At 45.0% G+C, this 17,702-nt stretch overlaps 1 protein-coding gene across 2 annotated transcripts in view; it reads left to right on the top strand.

Annotated features, from left to right (window-relative positions):
- cog3 (component of oligomeric golgi complex 3) overlaps positions 1 to 17,702 on the top strand; it is a 78,515-nt gene that overhangs the window by 42,384 nt on the left and 18,429 nt on the right. For both annotated transcript variants that reach the window (XM_086006491.1, XM_086006492.1), the window contains exons 11-17: positions 1,997 to 2,088; positions 4,503 to 4,642; positions 4,869 to 5,029; positions 6,860 to 6,968; positions 8,739 to 8,863; positions 10,565 to 10,654; positions 12,152 to 12,272. In XM_086006491.1, the coding sequence (XP_085862617.1) occupies positions 1,997 to 2,088; positions 4,503 to 4,642; positions 4,869 to 5,029; positions 6,860 to 6,968; positions 8,739 to 8,863; positions 10,565 to 10,654; positions 12,152 to 12,272 (838 nt within the window). The remainder of the gene's footprint in view (positions 1 to 1,996; positions 2,089 to 4,502; positions 4,643 to 4,868; positions 5,030 to 6,859; positions 6,969 to 8,738; positions 8,864 to 10,564; positions 10,655 to 12,151; positions 12,273 to 17,702) is intronic.

Below are 17,702 nucleotides of genomic sequence, written 5' to 3'. Positions count from 1 at the left end.
AACTTTAGCATAATTTCCTCATTTTTGTATTTTGAGATGAAGACCAACATTCCAGTAGTCTCTTTGATTACTTTTACTGATTTGTGTACCTAGACACCCAAATCCCTTTGTTCCTCCACAATACCAAGTCTCTCGCCATTTAGAAAATATTCCAATTTGTATTTCTAGGATCAAAAGTGGATGCTCTTGCACTTCCCCACATTGAACTCCATCTGATACAGTTTGGCCCACTCACTTGCAACTTCCTGTTCCCCTCTACACAACTTACTGTGCCTCCCAACTTCATGTCATCCATAAACTTGGATATACAACCAACATTCCCTCTAAGCTGCGCGGCCGCGCAGCTGTCTGCCATCCCGTGCATCCAGAGACCGGCTTTTCCAATGTTAAATGTGCAAAACTGTGAATGGGCCGCACACCCAGAAAAAATTAAGGGGAACATTGTATACGTATATGGTGAAAAGCTGATGCCCCAGTACAGATCCCTGGGGAATGCCACTTGTCACATCCCGCCACGTACCTTCTCTATCCCTACTCTGTCTCCTACCTCCCAACCAATTACCAACCTGTGTCACAAGCTTACCTTCAATTCTGTGTATTTTTATTTTTGTTAATCTCTTTTGTGGAACCTTGTATGTTGAGTTCTAAGGCCCACTATTTGGCAGCTGGTTTTTATGTTTTGCTGGATTCTGTTTTAATTGCTAGTTCGTAGGAAAGAAATCCTGTATTCAGTCTACAAACCTTTGCCGTTGAGTTTTTTAAGTGAAAGAGCACTGCTGCGTTGTAATTGTAAATGTTTCTGAAGTGTGCATATAATGGCCCAGAAATTCGGGTCGGGGGCTTCCCGCGGGTGCAAGCCCCCGATCTGCACTTACCTACCGCGCCGGCCGTTGAGCTGTGGGCCCCCGTGGAATTCCGATCCGGGGCCTGGTTCAGCTGCTGGCGCGCAGTGCTTGCGTATCCCAGGGGCGCAGTTAGTTCGAAGCGTCCCCTGGGATCACGTGGGCCATGGGGAGCCAGTCGGAGCAGGGAATGCTCCATTCATAAGTCTGACAGGAGTGCTGTCCAACTTAGAAATACTACAGGCCCTTCTTTCAAAACATCACTAAATCTTCAAATAAATTTTTTTTTTTAAACCACATTTTTTAAATAAACTATAAATTAAATGAAATAACTATTTTAAATAATTTAAATTTTTGAAAAAGTAATTTTATTTTCTAACAGGGCTAAAAATAAACTTACCTTGTTTTAAAGTATTTAAAAATAATAAACCTGTGGGGAAAAAAAGTTTTAATTTTAATTAATTCACCACTTCACGCCTTACGCCTGCTTTTTACATTTCTAAATTCTGCAGGCTTACATTCCCAGGAAAACCTGAAAAAAAACCTGAAGTTCGATGCGCACGCGCAGCCTCTCCCGCGCACCCGTTCGACCTCTGAACCCCTGCTTTCAGGGGAACGGAAGTGCCGGTTTCTCGTGCATGCGCAGTGCGTGCAGGAAACCGGTACTTCCATTGGGCCTACGGGTGAGTACCCCGTGCGTACTCACCCGTGGAGACCTGAATTTCTGGGCCAATATGTCTGGCAGTATTTTAAAGCAAATTGATTCCACTAACTGGCTCAGAAGTCTCCTGATTAGTGTTTCTTCTGGCTTTGGAGCCACTAATGAAAACATTAGGATTTGTTGGTCCAATCTGATTGCACTTAGTTACTTTTGCACCCTAAAGAAAAACTGGTTAAATTCAAAAGTCTCTCTAACAGTTCTGTATTTTTAATGCTGCAGTTACTTGGTACTGCAGCAACTTATACTTTATATAACACCTTAAACATAGAAAAACATCCCAAAGCGCTTCACAGAGGCGCAACCAAAAAGAAAGATTCCCTGGAGCTCTATTTATTTACTGTGTTTAATTTGGTTTTAAATTAAATTTCAGTTTTGTAATATGCTGTGCAGTGCTATTACTTTAAATGGGCAACAACTTTGCATTTTCTTCTAGGTTCGCAGTGGTTGTGCTTTTCTGGTTCACGTGTGTCAGGATGAGCATCGGCTATACAATGAATTTTTTACAAAACCAACTCTCAAACTAGAGTAAGTTATCATTGGGGTTTAAGGTCTCTTTGGTTACTTGGCCATTAAAATCTGAGTTTTCAAGTTCTTCTATTCATGCTGAATAACTTTACTGAATTAATTGACAATGTCAGTGTTACAGTGGTCCCTTACGTTCCTTTTACATTAACAAACTGCTTTCATACGAACGTTCTGTCCTATTGTCAATTCTCGTGTTGCAAGATCTGCCCTGTATATACGGAGAGGGCCAGGGTCAGTAAGCGGAAACACTGCGTCTGCGCAAATATTGTACGCACAAAACTAGCTGGCATTACTTCAAAAAATCCTAAATCTTCAGAGCTGTCATTCTGGGTGTGGACGGGTTGTGCCCTCAAGCAAAGTGACATACTCAGTGTGAGTGCCAGGGTTGGCAGTCAATTAATGTTGCCAACCAGCTGCCCTTTGCCCTCTGAGGCACCCTGTGAAGCTGCCGCAATTACATTACTGGCACCATTGTACGTGCTGCTAAAAGTTAGTGTGCGAATGAGGGAAACCCTAGGAGGTAAATGGGCATTGGAAGGCAGCTTAATCTCATTTGTAAACTGTAAGTGTTATGCAGTGATGGACTTGCCATGATTAGATCTGCACCAACAATTCAAAAAGGTGAAGCTAAACTCTTTCCAGAAGTATTTCTAATATGATCCAGGGAACATGGGAGAGAAAACAGAAAGCCCGTGACTCAAAAAGATGCAAAATAAAGCTCAGTAGAAGGTGATTTAATTTCTGACAGCTGATCCTCAGGCAGGGCTAATCAATGAAAGCAGATTCAGTCGTGACTTGCTTTAAGTTACTACAAAACAGGCATATACAGTGTGAAGCACAAATCCACGCACATACATTTTGCATAAATTATGCACTATTCAGTAAGGGTGATTCAAAATGAGTTGGAATCTGAAGTAATACTGGTTTATGAAGTGTTGTATTGGGGTGAGTAGCAATATGAAGTATTGCACTCCCTGGAATGTACTGTCAGCTTTGTAATTCCTTCATAGTTTATAGTACAGTCCCTGCCACTTACACCGTTTACACTTATCACGGGCAGCTGCCTATAGCAGGCAAATAGCGATTACCATCGGAGTAAATGACAAAGGTGCCGTTTGTAATGTATTTTGGGCAATAACAACAGAAAACGGTGGAAAAACTCAGGCCAGGCAGCATCTGTGGAGAGAGAAACAGAGTCAACGTTTCAGGTCGATGACCCTTCGTATTTTGGGCAGTTCAGTTAAGTTCTTTACACCTCGCTATTCCCCTGTATTGTATCTACTGGTTTTAAAAAGCTCTGCTGATTTCGGGCAATGTCAAGTAGCTTCAGTCAGCTGTTTGCACCTCGTTAAAGTGTGATTTTATTTAGTGATTCCTAGCATTGGTATTGATCAGATGCAGCTGCTAACAATTACAAGTGAGAAGTAATTACAATTACTTGCTAAGTGGAGACTTGAGCAGTTCTGCATTCAAGCCTGTTTTTATTTAAAAAATCACATTAACAGTAACAGGGACTGTATTTGTGATCACATACAGGGTCCAGTTGGGTCTTGTGCAGTCATAGATAATGCTGTAGTCTGAATTAGACACCGTTGAAGTATTCTTAATTGAGCTGAACTCTTCAAGCATGTTTTCACTTAGTGCCAACTTGTTACACAGTGATCAGGTTAATGGTCTCTAAAATCCCACAAGCCATTGTAACCGCGGTAGAGGTATTACAGATCAGGTTCATTTGTGACTTCATCCAGCATCTCCACACATGCACTTCCAGCAAGGGTTGTTGAATAGTGACAGTGAGTGGTGGCACTGGCTGATTTCATAGAATCTTACAGCACCGAAGGAGGACATTTTGGCCCATCGTGCCTGTGCCTCTTTGGTAGAGCTATCCAATTAGTCCACTCCCCATAGCCCTGCAATTTCCTCCCCATCAACTATTTATCCAATTCCCTTTTGAAAACTTAATTGAATCTGTTCTCCACCACCCTTTCAGGCAGTGCATTCCAGATCACAACAACTCGCTGAGTTAAAAGAAATCCTCATCTCTCCTCTAGCTCATTTGCCAATCACCTTAATTTGTTTTGTCTGTTTTCCCTCCCTCTTAAGCCAAGGAGTGCTGAGATTTACCCCGATTCAGGGCACTGCAGCAGGGTACCCGGGCTCTTCCTGGTTCCTGCGGTTCAGCTCCTCGCCGGCTCGGCCCGCGCTCGGCCCGGCCCGCGCTCGCCGGGTCGGCTCGGCCCGGCCCGCGCTCGCCGGCTCGGTGTTCGCTGGCTAAGTTCAGTCTGTGCGGCTCAGCTGCTCACTGGTGAAGCTCTCGGCCATTAAGGGCGGTTTGAATTTGTGCACTTTAATTTTTAAAAGAAATCTGGAGAATGATTTTGTAACACGGGTCCCGGCCCTTTCCTCTTTTGTAGCGAGCTGTTGGAGAAGCTATGCCTCTCATGGTATGACGTGTTTCGACCGCTCATCATCCACGTCAACCACCTGGAGACTTTGTCGGAGCTATGTGGAATTCTGAAAAATGAGATGCTGGAGGACCACGTCCAGAACAACGGTAGGTAGAGTACAGTGCTAGCTGGAGATCTCCAGAAACCCTATGTTCCTGAGACCAGACCCATGTCTGGCAGTCATAAAGCAAAATGTAATTAATATGTGTGCGAACACAACTAATTGGTGATATCGCTCTAAATCTAGGATTTGGCTTAAAATGGCTGAACTATTTTCTAAATCCAATGGTCCATTCTGAAATACACTCACCCTTGTTTCCTGTCTCTCCTTAGTGGAGCAGCTGGGTGCCTTTTCTGCAGTGGCAAAGCAGATGCTGGAAGATGTACAAGAGCGTCTAGTATATCGGACACACGTCTATATTCAGACTGATATTGTCGGCTATAAACCTGCACCCGGTGACCTGGCATACCCTGACAAGCTGGAAATGATGGAGGTAGATGAATCTTATACTATTACAAAACTGTGTGGTTTGCATTTACCCTTGCTTTGTACCCTTTGTGGTCCACATGCACTGGATTCTCGCAGAAGCCATGAGAATATCCTTTCTAACCTGTCTGTTTTCTCGACCTCTTTATAAACAAGTAGTTGGGGTCTTGAAGGGCGTTTCGGATGTTACCCTAACTCTTCTCCTCTTTGGGGCATGTTGCCTCTGTTTGGTACTGTGCCTTGTGTGGGAAGTATAAAAAAGAACTTCCATTTTTTTGTGCCTATCGTGTCTTCAAGATGTCCCAATAACAACCGATGAATTTCTTTTGAAGTGCAGTTACTGTTATGCAGGCAATTTGTGGACAGCAAACTCTCAACAAATGAAAGAATGAATGATGGAATAATCTGTTTTTGGCAGTGTTGGTTGAAGGAGGGTTTTGGCCAGGACACACACATTCCCTGCTCGTTCAAATACTGCCATAGGATCTTTTACATTCACCGGAGCAGGCAGCTGGGTCCTTGGTTTAGTGTCTGAAGAAAGACAGCACCTACGACAATGCAGCACTCCCTCTCTACAGCACTGACTTATGTGCTCAAGTCTATATTGGGGCTTGATCCCGCACCCTCTGACTCTGAGACAAGAGTGCCAATAGCTGAGCTAAGAAGATGCTCTTTTATAAGAAATGTAATTACTTTTCTCTTGTTTTTGGAATAAGCTGGCTTATAAAGGTGTTTTCTTAAGTCCCCATAACTTAAAGAAGCCCTTTTGTCACGCCCAGTTTAACTGATGATTATAGATTTAATATGGCATTAGATTAAATGGATTAAAGGCAAATACAGTATTGAAAAAGATTGTACTATCTTGCAAGAACATTGGAACAGGAGTAGGCCATTCAGCCCCTTGAGCCTGTGCTGTTATTCAATTCGATCATGGCTGATCTGTATCTTAACGCCATCTACCCGCCTCGGTTCCGTAACCCTTAATACCCTTGCCCAACAAAAATCTATCGAGCTCAGTTTTGAAGGTTTCAATTGACCCCCAGCGTCAACAGCTTTCTGGGAAGAGTGTTCCAGATTTCCACTACCCTTTGTGTGAAGAAGTGCTTCCTGACATCACCCCTGAATGGCCTGGCTCTAACTTTAAGGTTATGCCCCCTTTGTTTTGGATTCTTCACCAGAGGAAATAATTTCTCTCTCTGTCTACCCTATCAACTCCTTTAATCATCTTAAACACCTCAATTAGATCACTCCTTAACCGTCTATACTTGAGGGAATACAAACCTAGTCTATGAAACCTGTCCTCATAATTTAAGAAGGTGAATTGAAGGAGTGTAACTAAATTGTCATTGTCGATGCACTTTTCATAACAACAACTTGCATTTATGTAGCATCTTTAATGTAGTTAAGCATCACAAGGCAGTTCACCGGAGCATTATCAAACACAATTTGACACTGAGCCACATGAGTTATTAGGACAGGTGAGGTTTTAAGGAGCATCTTAAAGGAGGAGAGAGAGGCAGAGGTGTTCAGGGATGGAATTCCAGAGCTTGGGGCCTAGGCAGCTGAAGGCACGGCCACCAATGGTGGAGCAATTAAAGTAGCATGAGGATGTGCATGAGGCCAGAATTAGAGGAGTGCAGAGATCTCGGGGGTGGGGGATTGGGGTTGTAGGGCTGAAGGAGATTACAATGATAGTTTAACCCCAAGAAGATGAATCTAAGGACGGTAACTAAATCGTTGTTGATGCACTTTTCACAAGGGATGGATATGACTGTCACTCCTTTTGATTGAAAATGGCGTATGTTAATTTTGTTTGCAATTCTTATCTGTTCTGCAGCAAATTGCACAGAGTTTGAAGGATGAGCAAAAGAAGTTGTCTGCAGCTGATTCGTCTTTTGCAGAGATTCAGCTAAAAGATCCCGATTCTAAAAATGTCATCAAATCAGGTACTGCGCTGTACTTTTACAACAGAGCAGGGCTTCACAACCGATCATTAAAGTGGCGCTACTAATGCTTTTGCTGCTTTAGTCCTAAAGACAGAAGCAAAACTTACTCGGGGCCCATGTAGTTTTGAAATGCAGTACATAATACTGAGGAATGAAATTAATCAAAATCAAAAGTAGAATTGTAAGGCGAATGAAGCAGTAAACCAGGATGTGTCCGCAACCTTCATGCTGGACTTTAAGAATATATTCTGATTTGTCTTTCTCGGATCCAAAGCAGATGACCTCACACTTCCCCACATTGAACTCCATCTGGCATAATATTGCCCACTTATTAATTCTATCTCTGTCCCTTTTGTAGCTTCCTGCTCCCATCTACACAATAGGTCGCATCCCACCAATCAGAGAACATTCCCTGTACCTCCACTCTCTGTCTCCTATCTCCCAACCAATTATCAACCCATGCCACAAGGTTATCTCCAATTCCATGTACTTTCATTTTTCATTTCATTCTTGTGCAGAACCTTATCAAATGCCTTCTGGAAGTCAATATAGACCCTCCCCTGTCCACCTTGCTAGTGACTAATTAGTCAGACATGACCTACCCTTCACCAATCCTTGTTGACTCTTTGATCTGCTCATGATTTGTTTGTGTTTAGTGACTTTCCAGTGCAGTACTGAGGGAGTGCTGCACTGTCGGAGATGCCATCTTTCAGATGAGATGTTAAACCAATGCCTCCGTTCCCCTCAGGTGGGCGTAAAAGAGCCCATGGCACTTTTTGAAGAAGGAGGAGAATTCTCCCCAGTGTCCTGGCCAATGTTTATTCCTGAACCAACATCGCTAAAACAGATTATCTGATCATTTATCTAATTGCTGTTTATGGGATCTTGCTGCATGCAAATTGGCTGCCGTGTTCCCTACATTACAACAGTGACTGCACTTCAAAAGTACTTCATTGGCTTTAAAGCACTTTGGGACGTCCTGAGGCCATGAAAGGTGCTATATAACTGCAAGTTCTTCCTTTCTTTTCTGCTTAGTAACGTGTTCTGGTGCTTAGATCTGTTTATTGATGTGTTATTGGCCCCGATTTTAACTGCGGGCAGGTTTTGGGTGGGTAAATGGTGAGGTGAGCTTGAAACTTCCCCATTGCTGCAGAAATCTGGCCTGAGCTATTTCATCTCCCAGCCCTCATTAGCATGCCGTAGGTCCACCTCCTGCCTAAAACAGGAGGGAAATCAGCAAGAAGCAGTGGCAAATCGCATGGCTCGGAAGCCACTTAACGATGCAGGGTAGATGGCGGGATTGGGTTTCTGGAGTGTCTTGTGGGGTTTAGTGTTTAGGATGGGAGAGGAACCCGGGCCAGGGAGGTCTAAGCGTTCACTGTGGGGCCCAGGAGAGTACTTCTGCTCCTCCTGGCCCCACAATGGAAAGTAAAACACTTACTATTTTTCGCCTCTTATGGGGCCGATCCTCTTCTGTCCCGGGTTAGCTTGGCTGGAAAGTTGCAGCAACTCCCCCGCTCAGGCCTGAGTTAAAATTGCAGTCTGGCCCTGATTTTGTCGGCTTTGGGCGGGTGTCCTTGCCCACCTGCTCAGGAGATGGCAGGACCTTGGCGGCTCCATGGAGGGTAAGTAACTCGGGGCATGTTAACTGACTATCCACCAGTTTCTGCTGGGTGGGTAGGATCACAATTGCCTCCTTGGTGTTAAGTTTTGTGTAGTGATGTATATGGCGTTTGGTTCAGTTTATTAAAGTAATTTATCTATGTATAGGTAACTCAGAAGTTCTGAATCCTCGGCCACAGTCAACAATTTCCCCAGCAGATTTGCACGGCATGTGGTACCCGACAGTGCGCAGAACACTGGTTTGTCTCTCAAAACTTTACAGATGCATAGATGTAAGTTTCAGAATAAAAGCGCTGTTTGTTTTATTTTTGCCTGAACAAATTCTTCTCTTTCCCCAGCCCCCCATCTCCACACCATATATTTGCTAATTTTAACCAGCTCTGTATTTTGGGAGGTGGAGGGTTGGGTGTTTTGATTTTTTTATCCAGATGGTTTGAAGGTGTAATATTGAATTAGTTCTCTGTGCAATGTGGACCTTCGTTCTCTCAATTGTGAACTCTTGTTCTCTGCTGAGCCGCCTGGCATAGGTACCACAGGAGGTTGTGCTGATAGGGTGAGATGAAGTAGGGTGGGAGGAGGCTCGTGTGGATCATAAACACCGGCATATACCAGTTGGGCCGAATGGCCTGTTTCTGTACTGTCCATTCTATGTAATATATAACTTGGACTTGTCTTCTATGCCTCCTGAAAGTTTCCCACCAAGTGTCCGATTTTTGGGGCTGCAAGTTCACCATACTTGCCAGGGTACCAGAAATAGCCCCGGGAAAAATGCCCAGTTTTTTTTTTAAACCGAGCCTGGAACTTTCATTTAAAAACAGCATGCTGCCTCTAGCACTTGTTCCAGCCCCTCCAGCATTCTTACAGCAGCAACTTGCATCTATATAGCACATTTAATGTGGTATAACGTCCCAAGGTGCTTCACAGGAGCGTTATCAAACAAAATTTGACACCGAATCATATAAAAAGATATTAGGACAGGGGAGGTAGGTTTTAAAGAGCAACTTAAAGGAGGAGGGAGGGGTTTAGGGAGGGAATTCTAGAGCTTGGGGCCTAGGCAGCTGAAGCCAATGGTGGAGCGAAGGAAATCAGGTAATCCCGGATTACACAGTTTCCACCTTTATGACTTGTTCTTCCAGTCAGCTGCTGTCAATAGTCCGAGGCGCATCTCTCAGTAATCTTGCTCAGTGTACGGTCGACGGCCCCAAGCAGCATCTTTCCCAATCCTGGGGTGTTGCTCTGGGAACCTTCCTATAATTGAAAAGCTTCTGTCTTGCAGTTGCATTTTTGCACCGGGTGTGACTGCCCCAGTAACTTTGTGCAACTCTTGTGTGCTGAAAAGCACCGCCTGTTACAGACTGGGGAAACTACAAATTGGGAGATTTGTTCTCCAACCCCTGATTATATTTGATGTGTGCAGTCTGCATCCCAACATGGCAAAAATAAGTAGGGCGTATTCTGTGCCTCCATGTAACATCTTGTGCTCCCTTTGGGCTGTGGGGTTGTAAGCATCACCGAGAGACGCTCAGCTGCTTGTCATGGTAGCGCTGAGGTGGGAAGTATTTGGGCAGCTGTGCCTTAGTGCTGAAACATTGCATCTTTGCACCCAGCTGTGGGAACGGTGCACCTTGAAATGGTGGGAGTAGCTGAGGCCAAAGGGTCATTGCAGGGTCAAATTTCAAAATAACATTGTACCTTCGATATTTTACTTCTAAAATTGATTCGTTTCCCCCACCCACCCCACCACCACCCCCCCCCCCCCCCCAAAAAAAAATCTCATGGTGTTCTGTTTGAATGAATATTTGAAAATGAGGTGGTTGTCGGGCCTTTTTCTGAAACATTTTTTTAATATAAAGAGTCCAACTTGGTTTAGTTTCTGACAAGCAAAGGGCTGCTTTCCTTAATAATGCTGACAATGTGTGCGTTAGTACTGAAGGTGAACTGTCTGTGGTGTAACTGTGGTGTGCTTTCCCCAGCGGACAGTGTTTCAGGGCCTGTCGCAGGAAGCCTTGTCTGCTTGTATCCAGTCGTTACTTCGTGCTGCCGATTCGATCACTAAAAACAAGGTCAGTCAAACCTCAATGGTTGAATGTTTGTATTAGGTTCTGTTTTTCTCACCCCTCCCCTACCCCACCCACCCAATCTCTTGCTCGCTCCATCTCTCTTGAAGGCCGACTCCTTGCTTGAGCTGGTTTTACAGCCGTCAGCTGGCCGATCGCCCATGATGCCATTATTCATGTGTGACCCTTGACAATTGTGTGTCATGAGGCTATTTGACCACAAGGGACTACCAGAGCCAGGCCCAGCCCTGCTCCTGCTCACCGTCCACATGCACATGCTGCATAATGACAGGAGTGGGCAGACTCTTCCCTCCCTACCCAGGGATCCTGAAGCCAATGAATTGCGTCCCTACCACCATCCAAGCTGAGAGCAGCTAACTCGGTACAGACTGGGAATCAGACCTGACCCCTCTCTGGTCTGTATGGCTCAGCCTCCCACTGAGCAAAGCACGCTGGGCCATCGGGAGGGAAGGTGGAGTTGTACTTGGTTCTTTCTTTGTTTTAGCAATGATCTGGGTTGTCATTTTGCTTAATACTAAATAATTTGCGTATTAAGGTCAACTCCAGAAAAACAGCCTTAAGAAAAAGACTTGCATTTATATAGCACCTTTCACAACCTCAGGACATCCCAAAGCGCTTTACAGCCAATGAAGAACTTTTGAAGTGTAATCATTGTTGTAATGTAGGAAACACGGTAGTCAGTTTGCGCACAGCAAGATCCCACAAACAGCCATGTGATAATCAGATAATCTGTTTTTAGTGATGTTGGTTGAGGGATAAATGTTGGCCAAGACACGGGAGTACCCCCTGCTGTTCTTCGAAATAATGCTGTGGGATCGTTTGCATTGAATTGAGGGGGCAGACAGGGCCTCGGTTTAATGTCTCATCTGAAAGGTGGCACTTACTGACAGTGCAGCACTCTCTCAGTACTGCACTGGGAGCGTCAGCCTCGATTTAAACCAACTCATCAAACTTTATCTACAATGCGATTGTGAAATAAGTTAATTAAAAATAAAATCGCCTATTCACAGAAGCAGCCCAGCCCCATACTGGTGGAGGGCATTTTGTACTTAAGTCTGCAGTTCATTAGCGGATGCACCGAGATAGGTCCGTGCTAAGTCAGTCTGCATGTCCCTCGTGCCGTGTCTGGGGACGTTCCTTTGAGTGTCTCTCCTTCCTGACCATCATCTCTCCAAAATACAGAATAAAAACAGATCTGCTCTCTAACGTCACCATTCAACTTGGGCTGTGTTTTTTTTTTAAATGCCTGCCTGATGTTTGTGTGTTTCTTTTACTACATGTCTTATTCTTCCCAGTTTTAGAGTCACTAGTGACAGGAAACCTATGGTAAACATGAAAAATATTTCAATAAAAGCCATTGGAATTTTCTCCCAGTTGTAAGATCTGCTCGTGTTGCAAGAGTTGGCGACAAATTGGTCGGCCAGTTTTTCGAGAGCGTGTTGCGTGAACAGCATTGATCCCTTCTCTGCATTTCTGTTTCAGACTCAGACGGATGGACAGCTCTTCCTTATCAAGCACCTCTTGATCCTTCGGGAACAGATTGCTCCTTTCCACACTGACTTTGCCATTAAGGAGATTTCCCTGGACCTTAAAAAGACTAGAGGTACTGCTTGGTGCTGGCTGGTAGAGCTGGGTGGCCCAATCCTACCCATCTTCTACTGTTCAACACAACTCCAGGTTTATTCTATGTTCATTTGCAATGGCCTGCATGCTCGTGTCATACCTTTTACTAACTACTTCTGCAACTCTATTACTCCATGTGACTTTCATGCATTCAGAGAGAAGCCCTAATTGAGTTGACTGACTTCCTTCTAACTCTTCAGTTATGTGGATGGGTGCCAGGGATTTGTCTTCAACTTCAAAGTAAGATTAGAGATGAGAGGAAGAAGTTTAGCCTGTGAGCTGTACGTGCTGCTGTTGTACATTGCAGTGATTGCTCTGAACTCCTTTTAATAGGAATGCAACTCTGACATATATTCATTATTGATCAGAGCGCATGGGTTACTTATAGCTGACTGCCTGCTACCAGAGTTATTTAGAAAAAGAACGCTCATCACTTGAAATGCTTCTCCTATCTTGCTGTGGTGCAGATGTGCCACTAGGGGGTGACAAAGCCATTTGTTTCAAAGCTAAATATTTGCGCCACTGTGCAATGCTTGTATTTCTTCACTCTTATACCCTACTCGCTTGGCTCTCCCATTCCTTCTGACAGGGTGTCCTTGACCTGTAGTGGTGCAGTCCGTTTATCATCAACGAAACCTTGCAAAGTGTCAACTGAAAGCAAAGGGAGAAGTTGTTTTTTCCTGTCGACGCGAAATTACCGTAGGAATGTACAAGACTGGCATAGACCATTGCAGAGTACCAGTGCACAAAACACCCTTCCTGGTTTAACCCTTTCCTCTCTCACCTCTACAGCGTGGATTTTGGAGTCCTTAATAGCACAATAACTTCGGTCTTAACAAAACAGGAGGAGTAACAACACTGGTAAAGTGGTCCTAAAGTCAGTTAGGTACCGGTAGGAGTGGGAAATCCTATCGGCAGGTATTTGAGTGACGGCTTCCTCCCTCCTGATGGTGAAACTGGACTATAAGTGCAGTGGTTTTACCAGGTTGGCATATTTATGAATAGACAGAGCTGCTTTTGAAAGCAGTCATATAATCTTCTAACCTGCAATCGCACGTCTAGTGAAACTGTTTGTACAGGTAGACTACCCTTTATCCGAACTTCCGAAAACCGAAACCCTCTAAAAACCGAAGGTTTTTTCGTTCAGCGTAAGTCGTGCGCACGACATGACCAGAGTGGCGCACGACTTACGCTGAGCAGAGGGTCAGCGTAAGTCGTGCGCACGACCCCCCGCGGAACCACCTGACTCTCTTCCAAAGGCTCGAAAGCAACGAGAGCTCTGAGCCCGCGGCGGTGCCGGCCCCTGTTCCGACCGAGCACGACGACCTGTTGGTGGAAATGCGGAACTTCATTGCATTCCAGGCTAGCAGCGACGGACAAGTCACGACTGCGGACCCCCGCCGACGCCGACCCCCCCGCCGACCCCGACCCCCGCGGACCCCCCCCCCCCCCCCCCCCCCCCCCGCGGACCGACGCCGACCCTGACCCCCCCGCGGACCCCCCCCCCCCCGCCAACCCACCTTCCGAAATCCGAAATTTTCCGAAAACCGAAACACGGCTGGTCCCGAGGTTTTCGGATAAAGGATAGTCTACCTGTACTTTCAACTGTGACCTTACAAGGATATTAACCCTGTTGTGTGTATGTGTTTTCTGTCTGCTCTATACTACCAGTGTGTTAGCCTTTGTAGTGAATAACACAGAATGCTGCGTGTCCTATTTCCCAGCTTCCAGAACAACTAACTACTTTCTACATTGCACTTGAACATTAATAAGCTCCTTGTTTTACATTGTGTGGTTTCTAGTTGAGATACAGGTGAAGGGTAATACATCCTTGTGGTATTGTTGGCTGGCTGACTCATGGTTTTGCCCTCACATTGTATGTGCTGTTACCACACGGGCAAAACTGTGTGCCAGCTGGCACATGTGAGGCAATGAGCCGGTGGCGGTAAGTAATTGAAGCTCCATAACCCCACAATTTAAAAAAAAAACATAAAGCTAGAAGCCTAGAAAAATAACTTTTTTAAAGAAACTTTTTAGTTAAGAACTTTTACATAGGCTTCCATAGAATATACAGTGCAGAAACAGGCCATTCAGCCCAACCAGTTCATGCCGGTGTTAATTCTCCACTTGAGCCTCCTCCTGCCTTTCCTCATCTAACCCCATCAACATAACCCTCTATTCCCTTCTCCCTCATATGCTTATCCAACTGTCCCTTAAATGCATCCATACTTTTCGCTTCAACCACTCCCTGTGAGCGAGTTCAACATTCTCACCACTCTCTGGGTAAAGAAGTTTTTTCTGAATTCCCTATTTGATTTTTTGGTGACTATCTTATATTGATGGCCTCTAGTTTTGCTCTTCCCCACAAGTGGAAACTCTCTCTGTATCCACTCTATCAAATCCTTTCATAATTTTAAAGACCTCTATTAGCTCACCCTCGGCCTTCTCTTTTTCGAAAGAAAAGAGACCCAGCCTGTTCATCCTTTCCTGATATGTATACCCTCGCATTTCTGGTATCATCCTTGTAAATCTTCTCTGCACCCTCCCCAGTGCGCCTCCTTTTTATAATATGGTGACCAGAATTGCACACAGTACTCCAAGCGTGGTCTAAACAAGGTTCGAAACAACTTCAATGTGAATGTTTTACTGTTGAATGTCCCTGCTCACTGCTGCTCAGTCTCGAGGTACAAAATGGCAAACTTTTGGAAGGGGCCAGAATATTTCATTGATATAATGTGGATTAAATCTGATTAGATTGTCAGAGCTCTCTCCAAAGGAGACTGATCAAATAGATTGGATCTTAGGAGTCAGTTTCCTCTCTCTCAATCTACTACTGTCTCTCCACAGGACTCTGAGCTCAACTCTTGAAGCTTCTTCCCCACCAACAAACCTTGTACTCACTAGAGCTACAGAAGCTGCTGTTGACTCTCAAATTGGCCATCGTCTACGAAGTTCTGCTCCATAGTTGCCGGGGGTTTACAGTGTGTCTGTGCGCCCACTGGTAATGTCTTTGTCACACACTTCTGGAACTCTGCACTTGACCAGTTTAGCGAATCATCAGTCATGACTGTGGGCATCTCAAAAACCCGTGCCGGGATCTGAAACCACTCACTCCTACGCCTGTAACCATATACTCCCAGCTGAAACCGTGTCCTCTCCTCCTGATGATTCCACCTCTCATTGATCAGCTTCCTTCAGGGCTGCACAGCTTCGTTGCGCACGCCTTCCATCCTCCTCATAATGGCTGAATCACTGCACCTTGATCTCTCCATTTCTTTTGATGGGGCAGTGAAAGTCTTGTTTGTTTTAATTCTAGACAGTTTCTTCTTGTCTTGCCAGGGTAACCAATGGCTACCTTTCAACAGCTGAGCCCTTAACCCTATTTCGTGTATTCATGTTCTTGGTCTCAATGCTGGAACTGTCTCTCAGAACCTTCATTTCTTCCTATTTACCAAAGCACCAGTTTTCCTCAGCAACTCTCACCTCTGTAGAAAGCTCAAATCCGTCTGACACTTGCATACTCTTGACGTCGGTTTGAATGATTCTAACACCTTTTGCACTTCTGGACAGGATGCAAGAAATGAAAAGGTTGCCTATATAATCATATTCTCATCTCTCTGCTTCAGTCATCGTCTGTACATATCTGGCGCGCTCTTTCCCCCGCTCAAGCTCGCTCTCTCTCACTTTCTTGTTTCCCTTTTTTATCAATACCACTATGATCCATGCTCTTCCAAACTTTGCCCCTTTTGCTCCACCTAAAACACAAGTATGCTGTGTTACTTGATCAGGTGGATGCGGTGAGGATGTTTCCACTGATGGGTGAGACTAGAACTAGGGGACATAATCTTAGAATAAGGGGCTGCCCTTTCAAAACTGAGATGAGGAGGAACTTCTTCACTCAGAGGGTAGTAAATCTATGGAATTTGCTACCCCAGAGAGCTGTGGAAGCTGCAACATTAAATAAATTTAAAACGGAGATAGACAGTTTCGTAGCAGATAAGGGAATTAGGGGTTACGGGGAGAGGGCAGGGAAGTGGACGTGAGCCTAGATTCGGATCAGCCATGATCCTATTGAATGGTGGAGCAGGCCCGAGGGGCCGTATGGCCTACTCCTGCTCCTATTTCTTATGTTCTTATGTTCTCCCCTTCAAACAATCTCCCATTGGAATCGTTCCTTCAGGGACCTCAGACTTCAGGGATCTTGTCTTTACACTCCTACACTTCACCTTGACTTCAGTTTAAAAAAACTTCCATTTGAGCTTGTTTGGGTGAATTTAATCCTTGGGACAGTAACTGTTCTCAAGCCCATAAGGATGCAGAGTGAACATACAAATAACCAGCTACCTGTGTTTAGATGTTGACATGGCATTGGCAATTGGTATTAAATAATGAGCGCAGTAAGTAAAAATTAAGGAATTACTTTGTGCTGCTTGTTAACTTTCCATACTCCTGACAGAAGTATTACAATTTGTGGGGTCATGGAGTTTAATGTTTAAATTCCTTGTCTTGAAGATGTGCAACTGTGAAGTAATGTTACTGCTGCTAATTACAGGTTACTAGAGCTAGTTTAATGCCTTTTCAATTAAAAAAAGGGAGCTCATTGATATCCAACAACAACTTGTATTTATATAGCGCCTTTAACCTAGTGAAATGTCCCGCGGTGCTTCACGGGCATATTATAAGACAAAAATACCAAAATTTGCTACCGAGCCACATAAGGAGAAATTAGGACAGGTGACCAAAGAGGTAGGTTTCAAGGAGCATCTTAAAGGAGGAAAGAGAGGTAGAGAGGCTGAGAACTTAGGGCCTAGGCCTCAAGGCACAGCCACCAATGGTGGAGCGATTATAATCGGGGATGCTCAAGAGGGCAGAATTAGAGGAGCGCAGATATTGTGGGGGGGGGGGGGGATGATTGTCGGGCTGAAGGAGATTACAGAGATGGGGAGGGGCGAGGCCATGGAGGGATTTGAAAACAAGGATGAGAATTTTGAAATCGAGGCGTTGCTTAACTGGGAGTCGATGTAGGTCAGCGAGCCATGGGGTGATGGGTGAACGGGCAGCTGAGTTTTGGATGACCTCAAGTTTACGTAGGGCAGAAGGTGGGAGGCCAGCCAGGGGTGCGTTGGGATAGTCAAGTCTAGATGTAACAGGCATGGATGAGGGTCTCGGCAACAGATGAGCTGAGGCAAGGACGGAGACGGACGATGTTGCGGAGGTGGAAATAGGCGGTCTTACATATGCTGCGGATATGTGGTTGGAAGCTCATTTCAGGGTCACATATGACACCAAGGTTGTAAACCGTGTGGTTCAGCCTCGGACATGTTGGGGAGAGGGATGGAGTCAGTGGCTCGGGAACGGAGTTTGTGGCGGGGACCGAAAACAATGGCTTCGCTTTTCCCAATATTTAATT

Source organism: Somniosus microcephalus, chromosome 14 (assembly GCF_052327205.1).
Source record: "Somniosus microcephalus isolate GS21.2 chromosome 14, FLI_Smic_1.0, whole genome shotgun sequence".
NCBI lineage: Eukaryota > Metazoa > Chordata > Chondrichthyes > Squaliformes > Somniosidae > Somniosus > Somniosus microcephalus.
This window is presented reverse-complemented; position numbering and strand designations above follow the sequence as displayed.